General features: G+C 42.4%; 1 protein-coding gene across 1 annotated transcript in view; it reads left to right on the top strand.

Moving 5' to 3' along the window:
* LOC126427164 (zinc finger protein 420-like) overlaps window positions 1-27983 on the top strand; it is a 178009-nt gene that overhangs the window by 128155 nt on the left and 21871 nt on the right. Inside the window, exons 10-12 of the mRNA XM_050089388.1 lie at window positions 12671-13484; window positions 24957-25028; window positions 25108-25211. Of these exons, the coding sequence (XP_049945345.1) occupies window positions 12671-13484; window positions 24957-25028; window positions 25108-25211 (990 nt within the window). The remainder of the gene's footprint in view (window positions 1-12670; window positions 13485-24956; window positions 25029-25107; window positions 25212-27983) is intronic.

The raw sequence follows: 27983 nt of genomic DNA, 5'->3' as shown, positions 1-27983 counted from the left end.
GATCAACACAATGAAACGTCTTAGTTAAATCAAAAAATATGCCTAGCATTTGAAACCTTTAGTTTAACCCATCCAGTACCTCACAGAGAAGAGAGAATATAGCACTTTCAGTTGTAAAACGACTTCTAAAGCTGAACTGTTCATTTGATAGCAAATTGTGTGACATAAAATGGTCAATTATCCTCACATACACAGCCTTATCAATAACTTTAGCAAACACTGTGGCATAGAAATAGATATAAAATTGTCTACATTTTCCATTTCTCCCTTTTTTATAAAGTGGTTTTACTACTGAGTATTTTAATAGTTCAGGAAACTGACTATTCCTAAAAGAAAACTTACAAATAGGCTAAATACAGGGCTACGATGTGCAACACTGTACTTTAATATTCTGCTAGGCACTTCATCATATCTGTGAGAGTCCTTAGTCTTCAGCGATTTAATTATTGATTCAGTTTTCCCCTTGTCTGTATCATAGGGGAGTATTTCAGACATCAATCTCGGAAAGGCATTTGCCAAGAAAGTTATATGATTTCCTGTAGAAACTAAATTTTTATTTAATTCATCAACAATGCTCAGAAAGTGATTGTTAAATACTGTGTACATATATCTGATTTATCAGTAACAGAAATATTTTTATTACGAACTGACTTTATATCGTTGACCGTGTGCTGCTGACCAGACACTTCCTTCACAACTGACCATATGGTTTTAATTTTATCCTGTGAATTAGCTATTCTATTTGCATACCGCATACTCTTTGCCTTCGTAATAACATTTTTAAGTACCTTACATTACTGTTTGTAATGGGCTACTGCAGCTTGATTGCGACTACTTCAAACATTGCGATATAATTCCTGCTTTGTTCTACAGATACCCTGAAACCACTAGTCAGCCACCCGGGCTGCCTGTTACTGCTAGTACCCCGTTTAGAACATTCTAATGGAAAGCAACTCACAAAGAGCATGAGAAATGTGTTAAGGAAAGCATTATATTTATCATCTATGTTATTGGCACTATAAACAACCTGCCACTCCTGTTTCTTGACAAGGTTTAAAAAACTCTCTGTTGCTGTTGAATTAACTTTCCTACATAGTTTGTAATTATATGTGACATTTGTTTGAGTACAAAAGCCTTTTAGTGTCAAAATTTGTGGATCATGGTCTGAAAGGCCATTCACCCTTTTACTGACAGAAGTGAATCAAGAACCCTCTCTAGCTTGAGCAGAAATGCTCTGAAGTGAGAGTTAAGGGACCTATAAACAATAACAATTAGACATTTAGTTTCTCTAAATTCAACTGCTCCTGCACAACATTCAAATATCTGTTCAGTGCAGTGTTGTGATACATCTATGGGCTCAAATGGAATACTGTTTGTTTGTTCCCCCCCCCCTTTCATATATAACCCATCTCCCATCCCGCAAGGAACTCTTTGAAAACCAGCCAGCTAATCTGTATCCTGGTAAAAGAAGCCTCTGAATCATCAAATTATTTAAGTGGTGCTCCGATATACCAATAATTTAAGAGTCACCATCTGTACACAGTTTACTAACTTTATCTCTAATACCTCTTATGTTTAGATGAAATATGCTAATTCCTTCCCTGCTTGGAAACACGATGTCCACTGAAAGTGTGCCCTTAGTTAGAAGGACTTCCCTTAAGCAGGTATACGTATCAACTGACTTCAATCTAAAAAAGTTGCAACTCTAACACCAACTGCTACAGGAATTTTTCCACGAGTGATCCCACCACTATCCACTACACTGTCACCTATAAGCTTTGCAAGCCTCGTCTTCGGATACCTATTGAGATGCAGCCCGTGCCAAGTGAAACCTGATCTACTGATAGACCCAATAAATTATGTTGTTTGCTAGAGCAGTTGAAGTTAATTTAAACCCTTTAAGTCTCTTTACAAAAAAAAAGTTAGAACGGGGTAACGGGGGTAATGTATGTTACTAATATCTGCATAACATTGAAACCTTAAGAAATGCACAATCAATTATCAACTCTGTGTACACGGCCTACGTCCACGTCCATGGTGTATCCTCTGGGCAATGCACACTGTGCAGTTAGTGTGCATCATGTAACAGGCAGAAGAGGTCAGATTTGAGATTGCAGTGCTTTAAAGCTAGAATATTTTGGCTAAGGGGCATATGCCCTTACAGAAAATTCTGGTCCTCGAGGGTGGGTCAAATGCTTTGGCCTAGTAACCCATCTCTTGGAAAATAATGAATCTCCACTGAAAATCTCAGCACTATGTTGTGGAAACAAAACAGAATTCTGGTTAAATGACGCAGGCAAAAGAAAGGCTAATGAACTTCACAACTTGGAACATACAAAGCATGAATCAAAAAAGAAAAGAGGTTTTTGATGAACTGGAAAGAATTAAAGTAGAATTCTTTGTTCTAATTATATATAAAAACAAAGATGAGGTGACTTACCGAACAAAAGCGCTGGCAGGTCGATAGACACACAAACAAACACAAACATACACACAAAATTCAAGCTTTCGCAACAAACTGTTGCCTCATCAGGAAAGAGGGAAGGAGAGGGGAAGACAAAAGGAAGTGGGTTTTAAAGGAGAGGGTAAGGAGTCATTCCAATCCCGGGAGCGGAAAGACTTACCTTAGGGGGAAAAAAGGACAGGTATACACTCGCACACACGCACATATCCATCCACACATACAGACACAAGCAGACATATTTAAAGACCAAGACTTCTTTGTTCTAACGTAGATGAAAGCGAAGGGTACCGGAAATGAAGGAGTTGGTCAGTATATCCATTTTTATAGAAGAATTAGTAAAAGTGAAAGAGCCAGTAGAGGAGTATCAATCATAAAACGTCAGAAACTGAAGGGTAACATGCAGAAAAGGTTTATGTCCTTAGAACTGACTGATGGCACTGATAACATAATCAAAGATGCTGTTTTGTAAAGATTTGATGAAATTAATACACAGAAAGACAGATACCGTATGGGGGACACTAATTCCCAGACAGGAAAGGCAAAAAACAGTTAGTTCGTAGGAAGACATGAGGAAGAAACAGGTACGAAAGTGGTGGAAGAATGGTTGACTTTAGTGAAGTGTTCTCATTTAGGATACAGAATGAATACTTTCCTCACAGAAAAATACAGTCCTTTGAGATTGCTCCTAGGTATATTTATGTAACATACATAACAGACTGTATGATAAAGCAACAAAGTTTAGAATTAGAGATGTAAGATGTTAAGAGCCTACAGAAGTACAGAATGTGGAGCAGACCATTTTATTGTCGAAGGAAAAGTTTTCTATACGAAAAGCAACACCTACAGCAAGAATGAAAACCACAGCAAAATAGCTGAAGCATCCAAATATAATTTGGGAAGTTTGCAAAATTCTGTGGTATTCCTATACAATACAAGATTGGCCTACAAATTAAATAATAATTCGAGCATCTACGAATCTATGACAGCAACATTGTACAGTGAAATGAACGAATGCATTCATAGTGCAGCGTGAGAGTCGCTAGGCATAAAGGATAGGTCTGAGAATATGGATCCAGAATGGTGGGAAAATGGTGTTGAGGAAATAGAGAAAGAGAAGAAACATTTATATCAGAAGTGGGGAAGCACACAGGAGAGCCAGGGTACGGAGTACTATGAAAGCTGCAACAGAAGGGTTAAAAAAGAAATTTAAGGAGCGAAACAGGTGATGTGGGCGCAAAAGAGTGAGGAGATCAATAGGTATGTGAGAAGTACCAAAGTAAGATATGCCTAAAGAACAATAAAACACCTTACAGCAGGTAGCAGAGAGAAATCTATTGTCCTAATCATTAGTCCCCCCCCATGAACCATGGACCTTGCCGTTGGTGGGGAGGCTTGCGTGCCTCAACGATACAGATAGCCGTACCGTAGGTGCAACCACAACGGAGGGGTATCTGTTGAGAGGCCAGACAAACATGTGGTTCCTGAAGAGGGGCAGCAGCCTTTTCAGTAGTTGCAGGGGCAACAGTCTGGATGATTGACTGACCTGGCCCTGTAACACTAACCAAAACGGCCTTGCTGTTTTGGTACTGCGAACAGCTGAAAGCAAGGGGAAACTACAGCCGTTATTTTTCCCGAGGGTATGCAGCTTTACTGTATGATTAAATGATGATGGCGTCCTCTTGGGTAAAATATTCCGGAGGTAAAATAGTCCCCCATTCGGATCTCCGGGCGGGGACTACTCAAGAGGACATCGTTATCAAGAGAAAGAAAACTGGCGTTCTACAGATCGGAGCGTGGAATGTCAGATCCCTTAATCGGGCAGGTAGGTTAGAAAATTTAAAAAGGGAAATGGATAGGTTAAAGTTAGATATAGTGGGAATTAGTGAAGTTCGGTGGCAGGAGGAACAAGACTTTTGGTCAGGCGAATACAGGATCATAAATACAAAATCAAATAGGGGTAATGCAGGAGTAGCTTCAATAATGAATAGGAAAATAGGAGTGCGGGTAAGCTACTACAAACAGCATAGTGAATGCATTATTGTGGCCAAGATAGATACGCAGCCCACGCCTATTACAGTAGTACAAGTTTATATGCCAACTAGCTCTGCAGATGATGAAGAAATTGAGGAAATGTATGATGAGATAAAAGAAATTATTCAGGAAGTGAAGGGAGACGAAAATTTAATAGTCATGGGTGACTGGAATTCGACAATAGGAAAAGGAAGAGAAGGAAACATAGTAGGTGAATATGGATTGGGGCTAAGAAATGAAAGAGGAAGCCACCTGGTAGAATTTTGCACAGAGCATAACTTAATCATAGCTAACACTTGGTTCAAGAATCATGAAATAAGGTTGTATACATGGAAGAACCCAGGAGATTCTAAAAGGTTTCAGATAGATTATATAATGGTAAGACAGAGATTTAGGAACCAGATTTTAAATTGTAAGACATTTCCAGGGGAAGATGTGGACTCTGACCACAATCTATTGGTTATGAACTGTAGATTAAAACTGAAGATACTGCAAAAAGGTGGGAATTTAAGGAGATGGGACCTGGATAAACTGAAAGAACCAGAGGTTGTACAGAGTTTCAGGGAGAGCATAAGGGAACAATTCACGGGAGTGGCGGAAAGAAATACAGTAAAGAAGAATGGGTAGCTTTGAGGAATGAAATAGTGAAGGCAGCAGAGGATCAAGTAGGTAAAAAGACGAGGGCTAGTAGAAATCCTTGGGTAACAGAAGAGATACTGAATTTACTTGATGAAAGGAGAAAATACAAAAATGCAGTAAGTGAAACAGGCAAAAAGGAATACAAACGTCTCAAAAATGAGATCGACAGGAAGTGCAAAATGGCTAAGCAGGGATGGCTAGAGGACAAATGTAAGGATGTAGAGGCTTATCTCAAGAGGGGTAAGATAGATACTGCCTACAGGAAAATTAAAGAGACCTTTGGAGAAAAGAGAACTACTTGCATTAATATCAAGAGCTCAGATGGAAACCCAGTTCTAAGCAAAGAAGGGAAAGCAAAAAGGTGGAAGGAGTATATAGAGGGTCTATACAAGGGCGATGTACAATATTATGGAAATGGAAGAGGAGGTAGATGAAGATGAAATGGGATATATGATACTGCGTGAAGAGTTTGACAGAGCACTGAAAGACCTAAGTCGAAACAAGGCCCCGTGAGTAGACAACATTTCATTAGAACTACTGACAGCCTTGGGGGAGCCAGGCCTAACAAAACTCTACCATCTGGTGAGTAAGATGTATGAGACAGCCGAAATTCCCTCAGACTTCAAGAAGAATGTAGTAATTCCAATCCCAAAGAAAGCAGGTGTTGACAGATGTGAAAATTACCGAACTGTCAGTTTAATAAGTCTCAGCTGCAAAATACTAACACGAATTCTTTACAGACGAATGGAAAAACTGGTAGAAGCTGGCCTCCGGGAAGATCAGTTTATATTCCGTAGAAATGTTGGAACACGTGAGGCAATACTGACCCTACGACTTATCTTAGAAGCTAGATTAAGGAAAGGCAAACCTACGTTCCTAGCATTTGTAGACTTAGAGAAAGTGTTTGATAATGTTGATTGGAATACTCTCTTTCAAATTCTGAAGGTGGCAGGGGTAAAATACATGGAGCGAAAGGCTATTTACAATTTGTACAGAAACCAGATGGCAGTTATAAGAGTCGAGGGACATGAAAGGGAAGCAGTGGTTGGGAAGGGAGTGAGACAGGGTTGTAGCCTATCCCCGATGCTATTCAATCTCTATATTGAGCAAACAGTAAAGGAAACAAAAGAAAAGTTCGGAGTAGGTATTAAAATCCATGGAGAAGAAATAAAAACTTTGAGGTTCGCCGATGACATTGTAATTCTGTCAGAGACAGCAAAGGACTTGGAAGAGCAGTTGAACGGAATGGACAGTATCTTGAAAGGAAGATATAAGATGAACATCAACAACAGCAAAACGAGGATAATGGAATGTAGTCGAATTAAGTCGGGTGATGCTGAGGGAATTAGATTAGGAAGTGAGACATTTTAAAGTAGTAAAGGAGTTTTGCTATTTGGGGAGCAAAGTAACTGATGATGGTCGAAGTAGAGAGGATATGAAATGTAGACTGGCAATGGCAAGGAAACCGTTTCTGAAGAAGAGAAATTTGTTAACGTCGAGTATAGATTTAAGTGTCAGGAAGTTGTTTCTGAAAGTATTTGTATGGAGTGTAGCCATGTACGGAAGTGAAACATGGACGATAAGTAGTTTGGACAAGAAGAGAATAGAAGCTTTCGAAATGTGGTACTACAGAAGAATGCTTAAGATTAGATGGGTAGATCACATAACTAATGAGAAGGTATTGAATAGAATTGGGGAGAAGAGGAGTTTGTGGCACAACTTGACTAGAAGAAGGGATCGGTCGGTAGGACATGTTCTGAGGCATCAAGGGATCACCAATTTAGGCAGCGTGGAGGATAAAAATCGTAGAGGGAGACCAAGAGATGAATACACTAAGCAGATTCAGAAGGATGTAGGCTGCAGTAGGTACTGGGAGATGAAGAAACTTGCACAGGATAGAGTAGCATGGAGCGCTGCATGAAACCAGTCTCAGGACTGAAGACCACAACAACAACAACAATCATTAGTGTGGATGAGTGGTAGAAGCATTACAGACAGCTGTTTAGTGAGAACAGAAATGAGTGCAAACAGGCAGTATACCAGCTGGTAACGTGAATGTGGAACGAGCAGTGCAGAAAAAAAAGAAAAATATTCTCATGTGAATGAAACATAATAAATCTCAATGCCATCTGATAGAAAAACATATGATAGAAATTTGGAAACATGGTTAGTGTTAACATATCTCGAAAAAGCATAGGAGGTAGTCCCATTAACCAAGCAGTGGCACGGTATGCCATTGACCTGTTATATATAAGAAGTATTAGCTGATAAACCTGGCGTTCCATGTATATTCGTTTTTCCAATTACCTTACAAACGTAACTGTGTTTTCAGAGTAATATTAAAAACATTTCATTTCCATGTATTCGTGAAAAAACCTTCATAATCGTGACGCAATCTTGCGAAGAAATATCCATAATATACAAACGTATAAGTACAGCTGCTTCATGTGCACAACACAATTTTTTAAATATCTCTGTGGGAATGCCTCTTCGTTGCTCCACAGCTAGGATGTTGTTTTTACCTACAGCCATTTGCGCTTTGCAGTTGAAAGCTGTCAAAGAGCTGCCTGATGCCAGGTGTTTCCTTAAGTTGACTCAACTACGGTAATGTTGTTGTAAAGAATAAATGTATTAACGTTTCATGCATGATGCGACGGCGACCTTTTTTTTTTTTTTTTTTTTTTAATGCATCTCAGTGTTTGACATCATGTCTCTTGAACTCTGTGTTGTACAATGATGTATTTGTGTAGGTACATTCAGTGGCTTATGTGAATACTGTCTGCAATAGAGTGCATAGAGTGGTAAATTAAAAAGTCATGCATGATGTGGCAGTTTTCCACACACCTCATTATGGCCTTGTATTCCCTGGAGTATAACGGCGATTCTTGCCTGACAGTAAGGGATGTGTGTACCAAGTTTGGTTGGAATTCATCCAGTCGTTAGAAGATGTGGAAACGCACACGCACACGCTCGCTCAGGGTGTGATCAAAAAGTAAGAGGCATTTCTTAATTTTGCAGGCTTTATACATCTGATTTTCAAAATTTCTTTTATCTCGTTGGTACATATGTTTGTTTTTGGATGTATGTTTGCACTTTCAGTTGTTTTGAGTATTTAGCATATTGCTGACACTTAAAAATGTTATGTGTGTTTCTAAGTGCTTCCAGTTTTGAAAAAGATGGATCAAAGAAGTTTCATTAAATTTTGCGTAAAAATTGGAACAAAGTGCAGCACCGCATTCAAAATGTTGACTGTGGCTTTTGCGAATCTACTATGAGTTAGACAAGCGTTTATGAATGATTTAAACATTTCAAAGGGGACCGAGAAGACATTGAAAACAATGCTCTGGATGCCCTAGCACATTAATTACTGTTGATAATGTGGAAGGAGTAAAGAAAATGGTTACGGAAAATCACCGAGTCACCATCAGGGAGGTTGCTGGTGATGTTAGCATATCCTTCGTGTCATGACAAGAGGATTTTTGGCTGTGGTATATAGATATTACGTTGAAACTGATGCCCAATTTTCTCAATGGAAACTGCGCGAAGAGCCAAGACTGAAAAAAATTCGACAAGTTCAATCACATGTGAAGGTTCTTCTCACTGTCTTCTTCGATTACAGTGGGGTAGTACATCATGGGTTCCTGCCTGATGGTAGTATGATAAATAAGGAATGCTATGTAAATAATAATAATAATTACCGAAATATTTTGATTACATCTCGTACATACATACATACATACATACATTCGTATGTACAATATGTATGGATATAGAGGGTGATTCACAAAGATATGAAAATATTTTAATATGTTGTTCTACAAGTGAAACTAAAGAAAAAAGTTAGTATAAACATAGATCCGTAAATGTTTAGTTACAGAGTTACGCCTAGTAAAAGATGTTGCCTAAAATTTAGCAACTTGGCTAATATGAAGCCTTTGCAAAACTGTAAGAGGTTAAAGTAAAGCATGATTTCCATTTACTATGTTGCTATTGGTCTGGTGTATCTATAAAACATGTCCCAAACATGTGTGTGCAGTAGGTTTCCAGAGCATCCAGAGAAGCAAAGATAATTATACAAGTAAATTTGTTTACTTCTTATTAAGAATGTAGAAACGCTTATGTCATTGTTGGCAACTGTTAGTGAATTGTTTGTCGTTTCCTAACCTTGAAACGACTTAGTTTTCTGTGCAATTGCATGGAATTTAATAATAAAAAAAAAACGAAATTACGTCTTAGTTAAATAATATTCTGATGTAGATGAACCAAAGTTGCTGAAATAGTTTATCGGAAAACGTTTTGCTCGTAACAAAAAAATAAAACACCACATACTTTGGATTTTCATGGTTTACTGCTCTGCAAATGTTCTCAAATGTAGGTCTCCCATCACAGCCTGATAATGTGGAGGTTACCTTTTTGCATTTGGTCATACTTATTTCAGTGCTTCAAACATCTGTAACTTACTGCCTATTGTTTAAGAGTTTGCAGTGAATTAAAGGTGCCAACTGTAATTATCAATTTGTGCTCAGCTCAGAGTAGCGGTCTGAAATTGTCATAGTATTTCAAAGTCTGTATCTCCACATCATTGAGAGGGGAGATGTAGCTCGCTGGTCTCTCAAGCTGTGGCAGCTGTTCACTATATGACAGTGGTGTTGTTTCCACAACTGAAACTTAATTCATCATAGTTCAGACAATTTGTATGAAATATTTATAAATTATATTCAACAACCTTCCTTGTGCGTTAGTGTATCTATTACTGAAAAATCTGTACAGCATTTCTTGAGATTACCCTGCATATACAGAAGGGTGCAAGCAAGCAAGTGACTAACTATGTGTGTGTGTGTGTGTGTGTGTGTGTGTGTGTGTGTGTGAGAGAGAGAGAGAGAGAGAGAGAGAGAGAGAGAGAGAGTTAGACTTCTTAAATAAATTGCATGAGATACGTATTTGTCAAAATTTTGGATGAATCCTATTAAGATTGTGTGTTTCTCAAAATCACCAAAAAGGCAATTGAAACACTTCCGTTTGTGCATGTTTGCATAAAAACAATGGGGATTGTGGATCCACCTTGCTGCAAAACACTTTTGTGTTATTTATTTTCTTCACAAACTGGTTTCAGTAACAATATCCCCATCATCAGTCAGTTTTTTCTTTATTCGGAAACACGCAAAATTAGCATGGTGATAAACATTTCAAAACATTATTACGTGTGAACTGTTTGGTTCCAACTATTGTATTGTGTGAACAGTTTTATAATAACTTATTTACTTGAAATGACAGCATGGAGTCTATATGTGCTGTCATTACTTACGGAACTTTTATGGATGTGTTTGCCATTTTTTTTGCTTGCAGCATATCACGTGCACTGTATGTGTGACTGTTGCTAACAAAAATGAGAAAGTGAATTCACTTACATCAACATTATACTACTGGGAATTGTGGTAGCATTGTGCATATAATTTTGGTGTGCACTAGGTTGTTACCTAATTTGTCATTTACTCATGACTGTCGGTTGTCTTGCAGCTGCTTTTTAACGCAGAAAATCATAACTTTTACAGCTTGGTACATGCAAACAGCAAGATGGCATAATGTTTTGAATTATGACCACGGTGTAAAAGTTGTCTTTCTGTGTTTAATAGCAATTGAACATGAGTATATGACAAATTACATAATAAGAAAAATTACATAATAACCTATTCACACCAAAACTATGTCAACAACACTACAACGATCCCAGTACTATAATGCTGACATACTTAAGTTCACTTTTTCATATTTGTTAGTAACAGCCGCTAATACAGTTGCAGATAATTTTCTTTGTGCCAAAGAAATGGTGACAAAACAGGGAAGATATGCCAGAAATAATGGCAACTGACATAGACTTAAAGGAAATAAGGTATTGTAAAACTATTCACACAATACAATATTTGTAATGAAACAGTACACATGTAATGATGTTTTGTAATGTTTATGACAATGGTGATTCTGATGTTGGCGATATTGTCACTGAAACTAGTTCAGGAAGAGGCAGACTTACAATCCACATTATTATTCTTATCATTGTCATAATCATTATAGGCATCTGACCTCCGCGTGCAGCATAAGATACAGTGTGCTAGGTAGTGAGACAGGGAGGTATGCCAGACTCAGTTCCAATCCATCCAGCAGAATAGCAGCTGCGGGCTGCTGCACCAGCTAGCTCAGTTGCAGTTTCTAGACACTTCCCCACTCTCGTTCAAGCAAATGGTGAGCTGGTCCCCAAATCATACCTCAGAGAATAAAGTCTGCAACATTTAAAACACAGTAACACACAGAAGAAAGTTTACACGATTCAGCCAGATGGCACACGAGAGTTCGTTCCATTAGGTTACCTCGACGACTGTAGTGTTGTGAAGTGCATCAGGACACAAAGTTAAAAAAATAAGATAGATTTTCCAAATTGGGGAAAAAGACCTCTAGTGGACAGGATAAACCCTGAGTGTGGGGGCTGTAACAAAGTGTGACCCCTGACAATGAATCTGCACCTGCCTGTACACTAAGTAACATGTGCTTTTTTCTAAGTGTATAGTTGTTATCATGCTATTAAACACTAAAAAAATATTTCAGTGTTTTTCATATGTGTATTATTGTGTGCATTAAGCTTCAGTGTAATTCTGAATGTGCAGAGCAACTTTTATTTAACATTGTGTAGACCAGTTATGGTCTTTTACAGTTGGTTCTGTTGACCTCTCCATCTTTTCTGCTCTTTCACGATGTTCCCATCTCCGCTTTGCTCCAGTTTTCTCTTCTCTTTTTCACACACTCCTTCAGGCCCAGTGATCCTTCTGTCCCTCGTTGTTCCTCTAGGCCGACTGCCTCCTGCTATCATTTCGTGGGCCTGCCTCAGTACGCTGCCAATTCCCATTCTCAAAGTGCCCGTACCGTCTTAATCGTGTCTGCTCTGTGGTCTCCTCTGCTTCATTCCTTCCTCTTTTCATTTTTGTAAGCCCTGACCTTCTTCTGTGAACTTTTGTCTCCCAGCCCCATTCCTTGTTCTGTATTGGGCTTCATCCAGTCTAGAGGAATTTCTTTGCTTCGCTTACTCTCTCTTTTCTTTTATTACGCTCACCAGGTAAACTTTCATTTTCTTTAGCACTTGTCATGTGACATGTGTATCTGTTGCTACTCCCCGGTTATTCTTCCTTGTCATTATCATGTCACTCTTCTTTGCATTAAATTTCAATTCCTAAAGTAGATAGTAGAGAGTGTAGCACAAAAGAGACTACTTGCCGAATAACAGAAGTATTTAGTCATCGACAGGCTCACACAGAAAAGAAAGGTGTGTGTGTGTGTGTGTGTGTGTGTGTGTGTGTGTGTGTGTGTGTGTGTGTGGAGTGATTTCTTCTAAAAGTTTTCACTGTCTTTTGTGTGTACCTGTCGCCTACTCAATGTCTCTGCCATTTAGTGACTGGCCTCTTTTACTCCTGAACTATTTACATCCTGCCCGGACTTTCCTGTATTAATGTAGATTAGTGTTGGATTTACTTTCTCACTGTGTTCCAGGTCCATGTGGAATGTCCTAAAAAAAGGCAGTGATGTGTGTGGTGAGGCTGTCGCTCATCCAGCTCAGAAGTGTGCTACACCAGAGGATAGACATTTTGTGAATGGTAGTGGCCCATTACAAGTGCCGGATGTTAACCAGAGTGGCGGTGGTGAAGACTCTGCTTGTGGCAGCTACACTTGCGGTTCGTGCAGCGCGACTTTCTCGTCAAAGTATAGACTCGTAAGACACGTCTTTGTCCACATCAGTGGCGTGCGACCTCCACCGTACGTCTGTAGACTCTGCGGAGACGTGTTTCGCACGGGAGGCAGCCTACGCTTGCACCTGAAGCGAGATCGGAGGCTATCCGGCATACGTCGAATTGCACCGGGCAACTCACTCGCCCCTACTGTGGATGGCAGCGAGGAAAAGGTTTGTAACAGAGCACGACAACCCTCCACCTGTACTGAACGTAATACACAGACAGAAAAATCGAAACAAAAGCACCGTAACGGCGACTGTGGAAAATCACCCCAATCTGCTTTCGAACCGGGTCAAAATTCGTCAGCGCGGAAACGGAAACGGCAACGGCCGTCTGTATGTTCCTACTGCCACAAAATTCTTTCCGACCCTTCGTGCCTCAAACGGCACGAATTACTTCATACGCAGAAGAAACAGTTTCACTGCGTCGATTGTGGTAAGCATTTCACACAAGCTCGCTATCTTCAGAAACACAGAGGAACACATTCTAAATCCACACAGTTCACGTGCAACGAATGTGGCAGATCTTTCAAGCGAAGTGACACTCTTCTGAAACACAGACTAGTACATAGTGAAGTGAGACCGTATAGGTGTGGGGACTGTGGTAAAACTTTCAAATTACGTGGTTACCTCTTACATCATACTAGAATTCACATCGGAGAGAAGCCATACGAGTGCGACGATTGCGGTGTTTCTTTCATGCGACCTTACAGTCTTGTGGAACACAGAAGGCAGCATTCTGGGGACAGGCCGTATGAGTGCAACGTGTGCAGCGCAACTTTTATTAGGGCTGTTACGCTAAGGGAACACAAGAGAATCCACACGGGGGAGAGGCCGCACGTGTGTGGCAATTGTGGCGAGACTTTCTCTCGCGCTGCTGGTCTTCGGAAACATCGGCAACTCAGTGCTGCGGAAATGCTACCGAGGTGTGACGACTGCAACAAATCTTTCGAATTTGATGATCTCCTAAAGCAACTCGTAGTAATGCGAACAGAAGGGAGGTCTCACCAGTGTATTAATTGTGGCAAATCTTTCGTACGACCCTTCGAGCTTACGACTCCGTACGAATGTAGCTATTGTGGGGAAATTTTCTGCCGCATTACTGCCTTCAGAAAACACGGAGTCATTCATGTGAAAAAAAAGTTGTACGCATGTGTCGGTTGTGGAAACACGTACAAGCGACGCGATAATCTTCAAAGGCATCAAAAGACGGCGTCGTGTGGCAACTCTTTCGTAAGAGTCGATGTTGCGAAGAAGAAGGCGTACGAGTGCGTCGATTGTGGGAAATCCTTCGATAAAGCTAGATCCCTCAGGAGGCATCAGAGAAAATGGTCGTGCAAGTCTAAGGATAGCAGCAAATCCTTGTCGAGTTGATGTCGTGAAGAGCAGTAGAAAAATCCCTAGTGCAGTGATACGACAATAACCACAATTGGTATGAAGTCTTTTTACCTCTGGTGGGGGCAAGCCATTCTGGAAAATAAAATACACAAAGACAGTATTAAAACAGTAGTGTTTATTACCAAATCCTGCATCTTGGACAATTAACACTGTGAACTGAAAAGTGCAGAATAGCAGCATTTGTGGTACATTAGGATATTGGATCGTTTACAGTTTTGATGTTGATTGGAAATACTTAAATTGAGTAATAACTTCATCCGAACTGTTGATTCACTCAACATGCACACAGTGATGATGCCAGGCACTACAAGGTTTGTCTGGAGAACAATGTCGCCGGTTCTTTTCTGCTCACATATGGGGCACACTGCGGTGTATACGACTAGGCTAGTCGGTGCGAGTCGTTAGCTCCCCAGTGTGACTGACCACAATTTCCTCAGCTCGCGGAGTGTTTAGGTGTGTCCCCACATCAGGGTTGGCCGCGGCACGTAAAACTGCACGGTACACAATGTGCTGCTCGCGGTGCGGTCCAGGCTACGTCTCGGCGTTGCTCTTTCTTTCTCGGAACTACTGTGTACAGTGCGACGTTTCACTTGGTGGTGCTAAGCAGTACTGTTCCTTCTGGATTTTGGTTTGGCATTTCTCGGGTTGGCACAACTTTCTTTGTTTTGTCACAATTGCAGGTCATTGCTGTTCTGCTATTTGCATACAATTTAAAGGAAGCTTGAAGGTCCATCGGCTGTTTGCATACAAAGAGGCATTCGAGGAATCTGTCATCACGAGCCTTTAACAATGAATGATTATCATAGTTTTTTTTTTTTTTTTTTTTGGAGAGAATACGAGAATTCTCAGTACCTACTCTGCAGATGCACAATTGATAGGTACTATTGTACTACAATATTTACTATGCTGTGCATAAAGAATTTAAAGAGTTATGTGATGGAGAAAGAGCACACGGCTGCAACTGTCGACAAACCGTTTGTGAGGGAGTCAGTGATCTGTACGGTGATAAATACTTTGTCCTACGTTTGCAGGCAACGAGTGGATGATGGAACTGGTGGTACAAATAGTAAATTTTCTCAAGTAGCATGCATTATTACACCATAAATTTCAACAATGTTTGATGGAATTGAATGAAGAGTTTTGAGACTTTGCAGTAATACGTGAAGTATGTTGGTTAATTCGAGTGACACTTCTGGAAGTATTTTTTTTATTTAAAACACACTATTCTTAAATTTATCAAGGAAAAAGGAAACCAGGAATGAAATCGACAACACCCGGAATGCATTGCGTATCTCGCATTGTAAATGGATATGACTGCACACTACCCTCTGTAGTACTTTGCTAGGGGTGAAGCCTGGCGAGGAACACCGTCCACTTCCTTGAGCTCGTCGGCGGTAAGAAAAATGAAAATTTTGAGGAATTCATTGTCGCATTGTAAGAATTACAGGAATGGTTTCCTAAACATTTTCAGGACACTGCCACTCTCACGTTTTTGAGCTGTTTTTGACAGACTGCTGTTTCAGTCGAAAGCAACTCTTAGCATGTGCAGATGAAAGTGATTGTCTTTTAAATGGAAATTAAACTTCAGATCAAATTCTTTCATGTCAAAACTATCCAGGAGTTCTATGAAGCTGTCCTCAGGAAGTGTTTCAACATCTCCATGATGAGGTTGCTCATGTTATACCAGTATTTCAATCAAAATGTGTGTGAAAGGCTTTTTCGGCTATGAAATTCGGTGATTGATGGTATTCACGGTTACATGGCAAATGGAATGATGCAAGTCTGCAGAACTATCTGCATTTGTACAGAGTTGTTGGCCATTCCTGCCCTTCACGAATCTCATTTGGCAGCTGATTCCACCTGTGTTGCAATATTCACTTGAACAGTGATACACAAAAAAATCTGGATGTAACCTGGGCAGTCCACCGCAAAAGCTTTCCCAGTGATTGAGTAGACATTTGGCAGCTAATGTCCTACAACTCCGAATTGAAAAAAATGTTTGCCCCTGGAACACCTACTCTTTTGACATTGATGAAATTTGCTCACACCCTTCAATGCCGAAATGGGAAGAATTTTTGAGCCCAGACTATAGAATGTGTGTTTGCATAGTCTGAGCTAAAGACGTACAGCCAATCCATGTCTGAGGGATTGTAACTGAGCATTTGAAAAAGAAGGTATGGAAACTTCATCAACAGTGGATCCAGCCACACTGCCTTCTTGTTGAGTGATTGTCTGGTAAAAGAGGCGTGGCAACGCTGCCTCTACCTCCCTACAGTCCAGACATGGCTCCGGCTGAGTTTCTTCGTACCCAGCTGAAGGCTCTCTCAAAAGGACACAGTTTCGAGACCTACGAGTGTGACAGTGGCTGTTATGCTTACCCTAGAGGATGTCCTTCCACTGTGCGTGTCAAAATCTCACTGGCTAAAATGTATAAACGAAGTCATCGGAAGATGAAACCAAGTACTAGCTAATTTTGACAAGATACCAGCACGATACAAAAAGTGGCTGCTTACCGGCTAAGATTGACAGAAGATTCGCAAAAGGTCAAAGAAGGGCAGCTCGTTTTGTGTTATCTTGAAATAGAGGTGAAAGAGGGCCACCCCAGCTCATTTGTCATAGCAATGACAATCATGAAAACAAAGATGTTTTTCATTGTGGCGAGATCTTTTTACAAAATTTCGGTCACCACCTGTCTCTCCAAAATACGAAAAAATTTTATTGACACCTACCTACGTAGGGAGACGTGATTAATTTTTCTGTATGAGCTCCATTATCTCTTAATTTAAGCATTCCCCCCAGGGGGTCCACAACTCTTTTGTGGATACGTGCATGGCGAGCACGGGGCCCCGAGCCATTGCAGCCTTCTTTCTCTCCCGGGCTGCATTTCCTTTCCCTTCCCCTCCTTTCCCCTCCATGCTCCTTTCCCCTCGCCCTCTCCTCTCCCTCTATTGGTGTCCTTGCTTATGTTGGCCCTGCTATCCTCTTGGTTCTGTTGGTTTTACACTCCGGCTTTGTTGCGTAATCATCTCCTCCTTTTGGCATTCCTTGGTCCCCCTCTGGGGTTTGACCTCCATTACAAAATTTCTCCTCCGTAGTGTGAGCCATTTGGGGAAGAGCACCTTACCTAGTGTCTCCGACGTGCGCCCTCCTAGTACATTCCACCTTTTCTTTCACGTCGTTGTTTGATGCTAGGGTGCATAGCCAGCACGGTAGCCAGCCCGTGTGGTGGGGTCGCTATGTACCCTTTTGGTTGAGCCCCCTGAACACACAGGGATCACACTTCTGATACCTGAGCTGTGACCTCCTCATGCATGCCTTGGAGTGGTTGCTCGTCATCCTGGAGTATCGGAACTCCCGGCAATGGCCGCCGTGCCAGACGGCCCTTGCTGTGGCTGGGTGGCGCCCGTGAGGAGAGCCCCTGATCGGAGTGGGTGGTATCAGGGCGGACGCTATGCAGATGAAACGCATACGGGTCCAAAACTCTGGCCGTTCTTCTGCGGCCGTCTCTCTGCGTGGAACTGATTCCTCAAGTGCTGCTTCTCTTGCCCCTTCGGCCTTCCCTTCCGTGGCTACCCCCTGGGAAGAGGGTCAGGCCCGTCGTCTAGGGGCAAAACCTTTCCCCCGTTATCTAGTTTGCACCAGGACTGATGGAGATACTTTCACCAGTGTCAAACCTTTATTCTTTGTGGAACACATTGAAGACAAGTTCGGCGAAGTGGACTCCCTGAGCAAGATGCGGTCGGGTTCGTTGCTGATAAAAACCGCTTCAGCTGCCCAATCTGCGGCCCTTCGTGCCTGTACCCATCTTGGCACAATTCCTGTGTCCATTACCCCTCACCAGTCTCTAAATATGGTACAAGGTGTGATTTTTCACAGGGACCTCATCCTTCAAACTGATGAGGAACTTCGGGACAATCTCGGACGGCGGGGTGTTCACTTTGTTCGGCGTGTTCAGAAGGGTCCTAAAGATAATCGTATTGATACTGGTGCCTTTATCCTGGCCTTTGAAGGGGATACCCTTCCTGAGGAAGTTAAGATTATGGTCTATCGTTGTGATGTGAAGCCATACATCCCACCTCCTATGAGGTGTTTTAAGTGCTTGCGTTTTGGCCACATGTCTTCTCGCTGTTCTCAGGACCCTCTCTGTGGTGACTGTGGACGTCCACTCCATGAGGGGAGTCCCTGTCTTCCCCCTCCTGTATGTGTAAATTGTCATGGTAGTCATTCTCCACGTTCACCAGATTGCCCAGTATATAAGAAAGAAAAAAAGATACAGGAGTATAAGTCCCTTGATCGTTTAAGCTACACAGAGGCCCGTAAGAAATATGCACGACTACACCCTGTGTCCATGACATCTAGTTACGCCTTGGTTACATCTTTACCCCTTCCTCCCCCTTCCTTACCCCCATCCCGGACCCCTCTCCTCCCCCCCTCCCCTGCGGCTCCCACACCTTCTCCTCTGGGCGCTGCTCCCCCTCCCCAGCCGGAGAAGTGTCCCACTCCTTCGGCGTCTGCCGGTCAAGGGCGCCTCTCCCGAGATGCCCCTTCCCGGCACCTTCCAGGTCAAAGGTCTGCTGCCGTGCGGCGACCGCGAGAGCCGCGGGCTGTGGGCCCGCACGTCACCCGGTCTCTTTCTGTTCCTGATCTTGCTGCAGCTGGCTCCTTTATGCCACACAGCCCTCCTCGATCTCAGCCTGAAAAGAAGAAGAAACATAAGTCCCGGGACAAAGAGCCTCTGGTGTCACCGGAGGTCCCTTCCCCGACTTCACAACCGGATTCTGACCTGTCGTTCATGGATGTCGCACCCTCCTTGTCGGTGACGGGCGGGGACCCGGCGGTATGACTGGATTTAGCGTGTTCCGCCCTCATTTAACCCCATCATTCTGTGGTTCTCCAATGGAATTGTAATGGCTACTATCGTCACCTTCCGGAATTGAAATCCCTTCTTTCGTCGTACTCTGCAGCTTGTGTGGTTCTCCAGGAATCTCATTTTACTGATGCTCACTCACCGACCCTCCGTGGGTTCCGTGTTTTCTGTCGAAATCGGGTCGGACCCTTGCGGGCTTCTGGTGGCGTTTGTACGTTGGTCCGTACAGACATTGCTAGCACGTGGATTCCTCTCCAAACTACATTGGAAGCGGTTGCTGTTAAGGTCCACTTAGACTCTGCAGTCACAGTTTGCAATCTTTATCTCCCTCCTGACAGGACACTTACACCTGCTGCCTTAACCGCCCTTCTTCAGCAACTTCCTCCTCCCTTTCTCCTCCTTGGGGATTTTAATGCTCATCATCCTTTGTGGGGCAGTGCTCTTCCATCTCGACGAGGTCTTCTTATAGACCAATTTATTGCAGACCACGACCTGTGCCTTATTAATGATGGCTCCCCTACTCATTTCAGTGCTGGTCATGGTACCTTTTCTGCCATTGATCTTTCTCTTTCTTCTCCCTCTCTCCTCCCTTCATTAAACTGGTCGCCACACGACGACCTTTGTGATAGTGACCATTTCCCGTTGATCATCACGCTCCCTTCCCGCTCCCCGATGGACAGGTTACCTCGTTGGTCTTTCCACCGCGCCGATTGGCCTCTATACACTGCACAGGTCGAGTTTTCTCCCTCTTTGTCGGGTTGTATTGATGACGTCCTACGTGACGTGTCTGACGTGATTGTTCGCGCTGCTAACCTTGCTGTCCCGCGCTCATCTGGACAATTTCGTCGTCGGCAAGTCCCGTGGTGGAGTACGGCCATTGCCATTGCCATCCGTGATCGCCGTCGAGCTTTGCAACACTTCAAGAGGCACCCATCCGTAGCCAGCCTTACTACCTTTAAACGCCTTCGCGCTAAAGCCCGTTATTTAATCAAACAGAGCAAGCGGATATGTTGGGAACAATTCGTTTCTTCCCTTGGTTCCACTGTCCCTCTGTCACGGGTATGGGCTACACTTCGCTCTCTCCAAGGTTGCCATCGGCAGTCCACCCTCCCAGGCCTTCACCTCCCAGATGGCATTTGTACGGACCCATTAGTTCTCGCAGAACATCTTGCGACCCATTTTGCAGTGGCATCAGCGTCAGCCTCCTATCCAGCTGCTTTCCTTCATCAAAAACAGCAGGCTGAAGCTATCACCTTATGTTTCACTACTTGTGAGCCAGAATCTTACAACGAACCTTTTACTGAATGGGAATTTCTTTCTGCTCTATCTTCTTCTCATGATACGGCCCCTGGCCCAGATTCCATTCATAACCAACTGCTTCAACATCTCAGTGCTCCACAACGGCAACATCTTCTTCGGGTGTTTAACCGTATCTGGCTCCAGGGTGACTTCCCTTCTCAGTGGAGGGATAGCATTGTGGTTCCTGTCCTTAAGCCTGGTAAGAACCCCCTATCTGTTGACAGCTATCGGCCAATTAGTCTGACCGATGTTGTTTGTAAGTTACTCGAACGGATGGTAGCCCGTCGGCTCACTTGGGTCCTCGAATCTCGGGATCTATTGTCCCCTTACCAGTGTGGCTTTCGAGAGGGACGATCTCCAATCGATCATTTACTTCGCTTGGGATCCGCAGTTCGGCAGGCTTTTTCCCAGCGCCTCCATTTGGTTGCAGTGTTTTTTGACCTTCGCAAGGCCTATGACACGGCCTGGCGCCATCACATCTTACTAACCCTTCATCAGTGGGGTCTTCGGGGCCCACTCCCGATTTTTATCCGCCAGTTCCTGATCCATCGGTCATTCAGAGTTCGAGTTGGTACTGCTTTTAGTTCTCCACGGACCCAGGAGACGGGCATTCCACAGGGTTCTGTCTTGAGTGTCCTTCTTCTCCTCATTGCTATCGATGGACTTGTGGCCTCTGTCGGTCCCTTGGTCGCTCCTGCCCTTTATGTGGATGATTTCTGCATTTGGGTTAGTTCCTCCTCGATGGTATCTGCAGAACGGCAGCTCCAGGTGGCTATACGGCGTGCCTTTGCATGGACCCACTCACACGGGTTTCAATTCTCTCCTTTAAAATCGCGGGTGGTCCACTTCTGTCGCCATACTACGGTCCACCCTGATCCAGAGCTCTATCTCGACGCACAACGATTGCCTGTGGTCCCACAGTTTCGTTTCCTGGGTCTTCTTTTCGACAACAAGCTCACTTGGCTGCCCCATATCAGACTCCTGAAGGTAGGATGTTTCCGTAAACTCAACGTCCTTCGCTTCCTTGCCCACTCCTCTTGGTGTGTAGGTCATTCCACTCTGCTCCACCTTTATCGTGCTTTAGTGCTGTCTCGCTTGGACTATGGTTGTCAAGTTTATGGTTCGGCTGCTCCTTCCACACTGCGCCTCCTGGATCTGGTCCACCATCGTGGTGTCCGTTTGGCCACCGGTGCCTTCCCTACTAGCCCTGTTGATAGTCTCCTGGTTGAAGCTGGGATCCCCCCCCCTTTCTGTTCGGCGGTCCCAGCTTCTGGTGTCTTATGCCCTCACTATCCGTTCTTCTCCCACTCATCCTTCCTATTCTATCCTGTTCCCAGACCATGGACGTCGCCCACCCGACTCCCGCCCTCGGGCGGGTTTACCGGTTGGACTGCGCCTTGCGTCTCTTTACCGTCATTTTCAGCTTCCTTCTTTGTCCTGTCTTCCTCGCTCCCTCCCCTCCACCCCTCCTTGGTTAGTTCCTCGGCCTCGACTTCGGATGGATCTCCGCCGCGGACCGAAAGATTCCATCCCCCCGGTGGTGTTCCGTACCTTTTTCCGCCAAATTTTATGGGAGTTTCGGGATGCTGTTGTTTTTTACACTGATGGCTCTAAATCTGCTGATAATGTTGGGTATGCCTTCACGTCCTCTGTTGGAACAGAAAATCATCTGTTGCCACCTACATGTGGGGTGTTTACTGCGGAATTGATGGCAATTTCCCGGGCCCTTACCTTTATTAAACAATCCCAACACAATCGCGTTCTGTTATGTACGGACTCGATGAGTGGCCTTCTTGCTATTGACCGGTGTTTTTCGCGCCATCCATTGGTCTCTGCCATCCATGACCATCTCGCTGATATTCACCGTGCTGCTTGTTCTATTGACTTCCTTTGGGTCCCTGGCCATGTGGGTATCCCGGGTAATGAGCTCGCTGATCGTTTGGCTGGGGGAGCAGCTACTTACCCCCCGTTTTCCGTAACCCCTCCTGCAGCGGATTTACGGCGTCACATCAAATCCCACTTCGCACAGTCATGGGCCAATTCTTGGGAGGCTACTCCACTGTCTAATAAACTTCGTGCAATTAAGGTGACACCAGGACCATGGCGTTCTTCCTTTCGCCTCTCCCGAAAGGACTCGACCACACTGTGTCGTCTCCGCATTGGCCATACCAGGCTGACCCATGGTTTCCTTTTGCGTGATGAGCCACCCCCGCTATGTGGTTGTGGAGCCTTCCAGTCAGTGGCCCACATTTTGGTTGAATGCCCCCTTCTTTTGGCTCTGCGTGTTAAGTACAGACTCCCCCACACTTTACCTTTGATGTTGGCTGACGATTCCCGGATGGTCTCTCTGGTTCTCAGTTTCCTCCAGGAGAGTGGTTTTTATTCTCAGTTTTAAAGTTTTTAATCTCTCTCTGGTGTTGGGGCAGGGCGGTGAGTGTTTGGGTGTCTCCCACTGTAGGCAGTGTTCAGAGATTCCTGATTCACCTCCCTGACCGGAATCCTCTTTTCTTCCCCTTTTACTCTGTTTTTACCCCTTCTTTTTAAGGCTTTGTTAGTCTTTCTATTCCCATACGTACTTTCTGCATTATAGCAGTTGTACCTTTTAAGTCACAGGTGGTCTTGCCTATGCTGCTTCAGCATAGTGTTGGGTTCGTTTCTCTTGCCAACCTCCCTCATTTGTTTTTACCAATGACAACGTGACTGCCCTTTTACGTTTTTCCCTTTTTCCGTTTTATTGTCCAGACTTTTCTGAGATGTCTAGTTAGCAGAATGGAGTATATTTGAAACAAGGGACTGATGACCTCGCTGTTTGGTCCCTTACACCTCAAACAACCAATTTAAGCATTCGTTTTTCCGTAGTTCTGTTAGAGAATGGAACGGTAGAGAAATAGCGTGAAAGTGATTCGATGAACCCTGTGGCGGGCACTTAAGTGTGAATTGCAGGGCAGGCATGTAGATGCAGCGTGATGTAGAAGGATTCTATTTCTTTGCATTATTGCATCCTGGTCAATAAATTAGTTTTTGTTGACTTGGTGGCATTGCTTTGTGGATAGTGATTTGAAATAGGTGCACAAGCTTGCCTGCCCTTATCTTCATGCCACATTATTCATATGCGCCACACAACGTTACACCGTTCAATACTCAAACAGTGGAAAATCCGGGATGGAATGTAACAATATTATGAGGGAAAAAGTTGATACTCACCATATAGCAGTGATGCAGATTCTCAGATAGGCACAACACAGAGACTCTCACAATTATAGCTTTCAGCCTTTTAATTATCAGAAAAAGAAATTAAAATTTGTTATATCTCCTAAAATGCAGTGTATGGGAAACCCAAAAATACTGAAAATTTTGGGATTTGGTGTTATTGTAATTGCCCAGTCTTTTATAGTGCCATATTTGTGAAGGCTGTGTCCCAAAATTGGATTGTCTTTAACTGATATCCTTCAAAATACAGAATATTTATAGAAACAGATTGCTTGAGTGTAAATCATGCTAAAAACATCACTTAGGTGGGTGGTTCTGAAGGTTCAGTTTTGAATTTTAGTTTTGCATGGTGATGAACTTAAGGAATCGGGAAATCATATTACATGAAATTATTAATGGTATGCATCACAATCTCCAGCACCAAGAACTGTGTAATTTTCATACTATGAATCTAAAATACTGCTAAAAATGATGTACTTGACAGACCTGTATACAGAAATTGTGCAATTATTAAAAATAGAAGGTTGAGGGGTGTTAGGTTGACAGAAACATGATGTTTTTCAGTATGAACATTTTATTAACAGCTTCATTATTCTACATACTTTTGTGAAGAATCCTGCAAAAATTGTGTGTACCAGAGGACCAGGTCCCCCCCCCCCCCTCCCCCCCTTTCGATCAGACCTTGTAAGAATCACTCAGAAGGGCATCATAAATAGTTTCAAAGGTTGCAATAATTATAGTAATCTGATCAGCTATTGAACTATTTTTGAAATATCGTGCAATTGTGCTTGTGGCTCAGCAAGCAAACAAGTAGGCTGCATGCTGCAGTAATTTGCTTTTTCCTTCTGCCTTGTGCTGTCATATGCTTCTGCACTTGGAGAAAAACTACACATATGTGAAACACTTTTTAGTCAGTACAATTTCTAGAGTGACGAACCCCTCCAGTCACACGGCTGTAGTAGTGGCCTCGGTTGCTCGTAAGAATGTGTGCAAATATATGCAACTACTCTTAGCATTGTCATTGTGCCGTGAAGAATAATGCTGTTATAGTGAATTATTCAGTTATTTATCTTGGGCTTTGGATACAAGAAAGACACTGTAAGGAAGGTGATGTACAACTTGCCCCTTAACACAAACTACGATTTCGCACTAAAATCGTACTGTGAGTAAAATATGAAAGTCATTCCGAAATTAATGCTTCCAAACTTTCTTTTTGTCGAGATTCCGAGACGTATTATGCCAGTATGGTACTAATTGTTGGGTGTTCCCACCAGTGTCGCAACAGTTTCACCGTCGTGCAAGAAATAGACGCCATTTTGGAACAGTATCCTGTTGCTGGCACCAAGGTGCTTGTAAAACAAGGGTGTATCATATCTGAGCCGTAACCGTACTGAGTTTGTTATTGCTTTTATAAAATCTTGACAGTGCACATTACAAAGTGCAGCTGAAACATCTGGTCCATTGTCCCATATGTTAAAAACTGTGCTGGTTGAAGCTAGGTACCCACACTTCCACCTGAGAGATACAGGGTACGTTTTGCCCCATCACACAAATCACTGAATTGAAGTAGTGGTGCGACGGAGCTAACATAGTCAGTGTGAGAAATCGCGTCATTGGAAAATGGAGCAATGAGTCAACATAAAGTTTTGCCGCTAAGTAGGGAAAATAGGTGCAGAGAGACATTGAATGTTATTGCAAGTGTACAGTATTAAAGCAAAGAGAAATAAAGTGAGTGAGTGTGTGTGTGTGTGTGTGTGTGTGTGTGTGTGTGTGTGTGTGTGTGTGTGTGTGTGTGTGTGTGTGAGAGAGAGAGAGAGAGAGAGAGCGGGGTGGGGTGGGGGGGGGTGGGGGGGGGGAGGGTGAGAATGGATGGTTTAAATACTTTAGAGACAGAAAGGAAGGGTTGAGGATGAGTTGTGCTTGTGTTAGCTGTCAACATGTGCAGTTCCAGGTACTGAATGAGAGCAACTGATGCTGGCAGATGATTGGTGGCTGTCCTTAAGAAAGATAGCAGAAGAGTTGGATATAAGCAATATTGTTTACAAATATTTGAAAAATGGGAAATTTGTGCCCAGTGCATACTGAACACACTGCAGACGAGCAGACGCTAACTCAGATGGAAATATCTGGCAGTTTCCTCAACGTGCCAGCTTTTGGAAAATGTCATCAGAGGAAGTGAAACTTGGTGCTGCCAATGTGATCTGGAGATTGAGTGACAGTCTGTTGCGCGGTATTCAGCTTCTTCCTTGCCTCCCAAAAAGTCAGCTGGTACAATCTGAGAAAAAGACATTGATTGCCTTTTTTGGCAGCAAAGACTCAACTCACTTTGACATTTCGACCCTCGGGTGGGATTTTGTGACGGAAGTTTGTGAGGTAGTTTTGAAACAGCTGCTGCAATGCAACTGGGAGACTCGACCAGAACTAACTTGAGGGAACAGTGGAATTTGCTCCACAGCAACATACGTCCACACACTGCGATCCGCAAACTCAACTTTCTCGCTCTGCACAAGACAATTCTTCTTTGACACACTCCTTATTCTACAGATTTGGTTCCGGCAGATTTTCTGTTTCCCTGCCTTAATTTATCCCTGAAATGCTTACAGTTCACAGACATTGCAGATATCCAACAACAAGTGCCTACAGTGCATTGTCAGCGACTACTTCTGACATTGATTTTTAGGCTCTTGGAAACTGTGAGCAAATGCTCCTTGTGTAATTTATCTTTCCCACAGCTTTATAAGTGATGTCAGAAGTGTGTTACGGCCAATGGTGATTGCTTTAACGGCCAGTGGTTGATGTTTTCTTTATGTTCTTAGGCAGTTCATTTTTCAGATGTGCCTTGTACTTGCAGTATTGTTACAAGGAATATATTACGTAATTCAAATGAAGAAAAGTGTAGAAAATTATGTCTATGTCTTCTGCTGTGCATACTGTCAGCAGTAAATATCTTACATAAATAGTTTTGTAAAATACAGAGTTTTTCTGTATTATATTTTATGGGTGAAGATTTTTTGATAGTTGATGTTGAATATATGTAAGTTTGCATTGAAAGTAAATTAATATTACACCTGTCTGCAATAATATAAACTCTAATCTTAAATCTTAGCTATTTTATACAATGGATGATTATTCATAATGTAAACAAGTTTGTAATTACAAACAATTACATCATTTATTAAGTTTGTATTGAAATACTGTCCATTGATTATTGCTCTTTGTATTGGTACACAAACTTGAATGTTTGAAAATGAGAACATGGTCATAAATTGATCTATCCAATTTGTACTAAAGTGAAATTACCTGTGTATCAAGATGTACACAGAAAGTATGTGTTCTGTACGACAATTGGTAAATCTTGGGCTCACGCATTACAGCCTTCCGCCAAAATATTGGGTATATTCCAGTGTATCAAAATATGTTGTACTTCCTGTTATTTGTATCTTGGATCATTGAAAATTTTATAGTGCAATTTTGTCAAAATGAATTTTGTACAGGTTTCATTTAAATTTTGGTTTGCTACAAGTGGTACTAGTGAATCTGATCATTTTATGCACGAAATTCATCTTCCATTTTCATTAAAAAAATGTAAAATAAAGTGTAACAAAAAGTGAAGAAATTACTCTCAGTGACACAATGTCCAACACTCGCAAACCTCAGTATGTAACTTTCATAACTCCATATCGATTGCAGAAATTCTAGACAAAGTGCTCTTCAAAACTACAACTAATGTACACAGAGATATAAGTGAACTGTATTGACAAAAACATTGATTTTCATTGTAAGATATTTGTATACTTGTTACAATAATTTTAATTTTTTACTATATTACATTTAAAAAAATATTTCATTTCTGCAGCATGTCAAAATTTATTAAGTCATTGATTTGGATGTGACTATAACACAGACACAATCACTATTTATACAAATATTAGTTCAGACTAGGAACTATGATGATTTAACTGAACTGTGTGTACGACATGACAAAATCAACTAATCGATACTGTGTTGTGGCACCAAATGAAGAGGCAGTACCGAACAAAATGGACTCCTGTACCGAGCTTGTCTCACGAAGCACACTTTCGAGGCTCTCGGGACGGTGAACAGTCTCATCTCTTTGTGCAGTCACAAATTCCTTCCCTTAGCCACCCCTTCCACAATATATCTGAATAACAGGACTCAGAGATAGTAGGCTTAGGATCAGTTTAATAAAAAACTGTTAATTCTGAATGATTTTGTCAGTATACAGCAGCTAATAGTGGTCGGTGTAAAGTTAGAAATGCTTTGTTTGAAGTATCAGACAA

Source organism: Schistocerca serialis, chromosome 11, assembly GCF_023864345.2.
Source record: "Schistocerca serialis cubense isolate TAMUIC-IGC-003099 chromosome 11, iqSchSeri2.2, whole genome shotgun sequence".
NCBI lineage: Eukaryota > Metazoa > Arthropoda > Insecta > Orthoptera > Acrididae > Schistocerca > Schistocerca serialis.
This window is presented reverse-complemented; position numbering and strand designations above follow the sequence as displayed.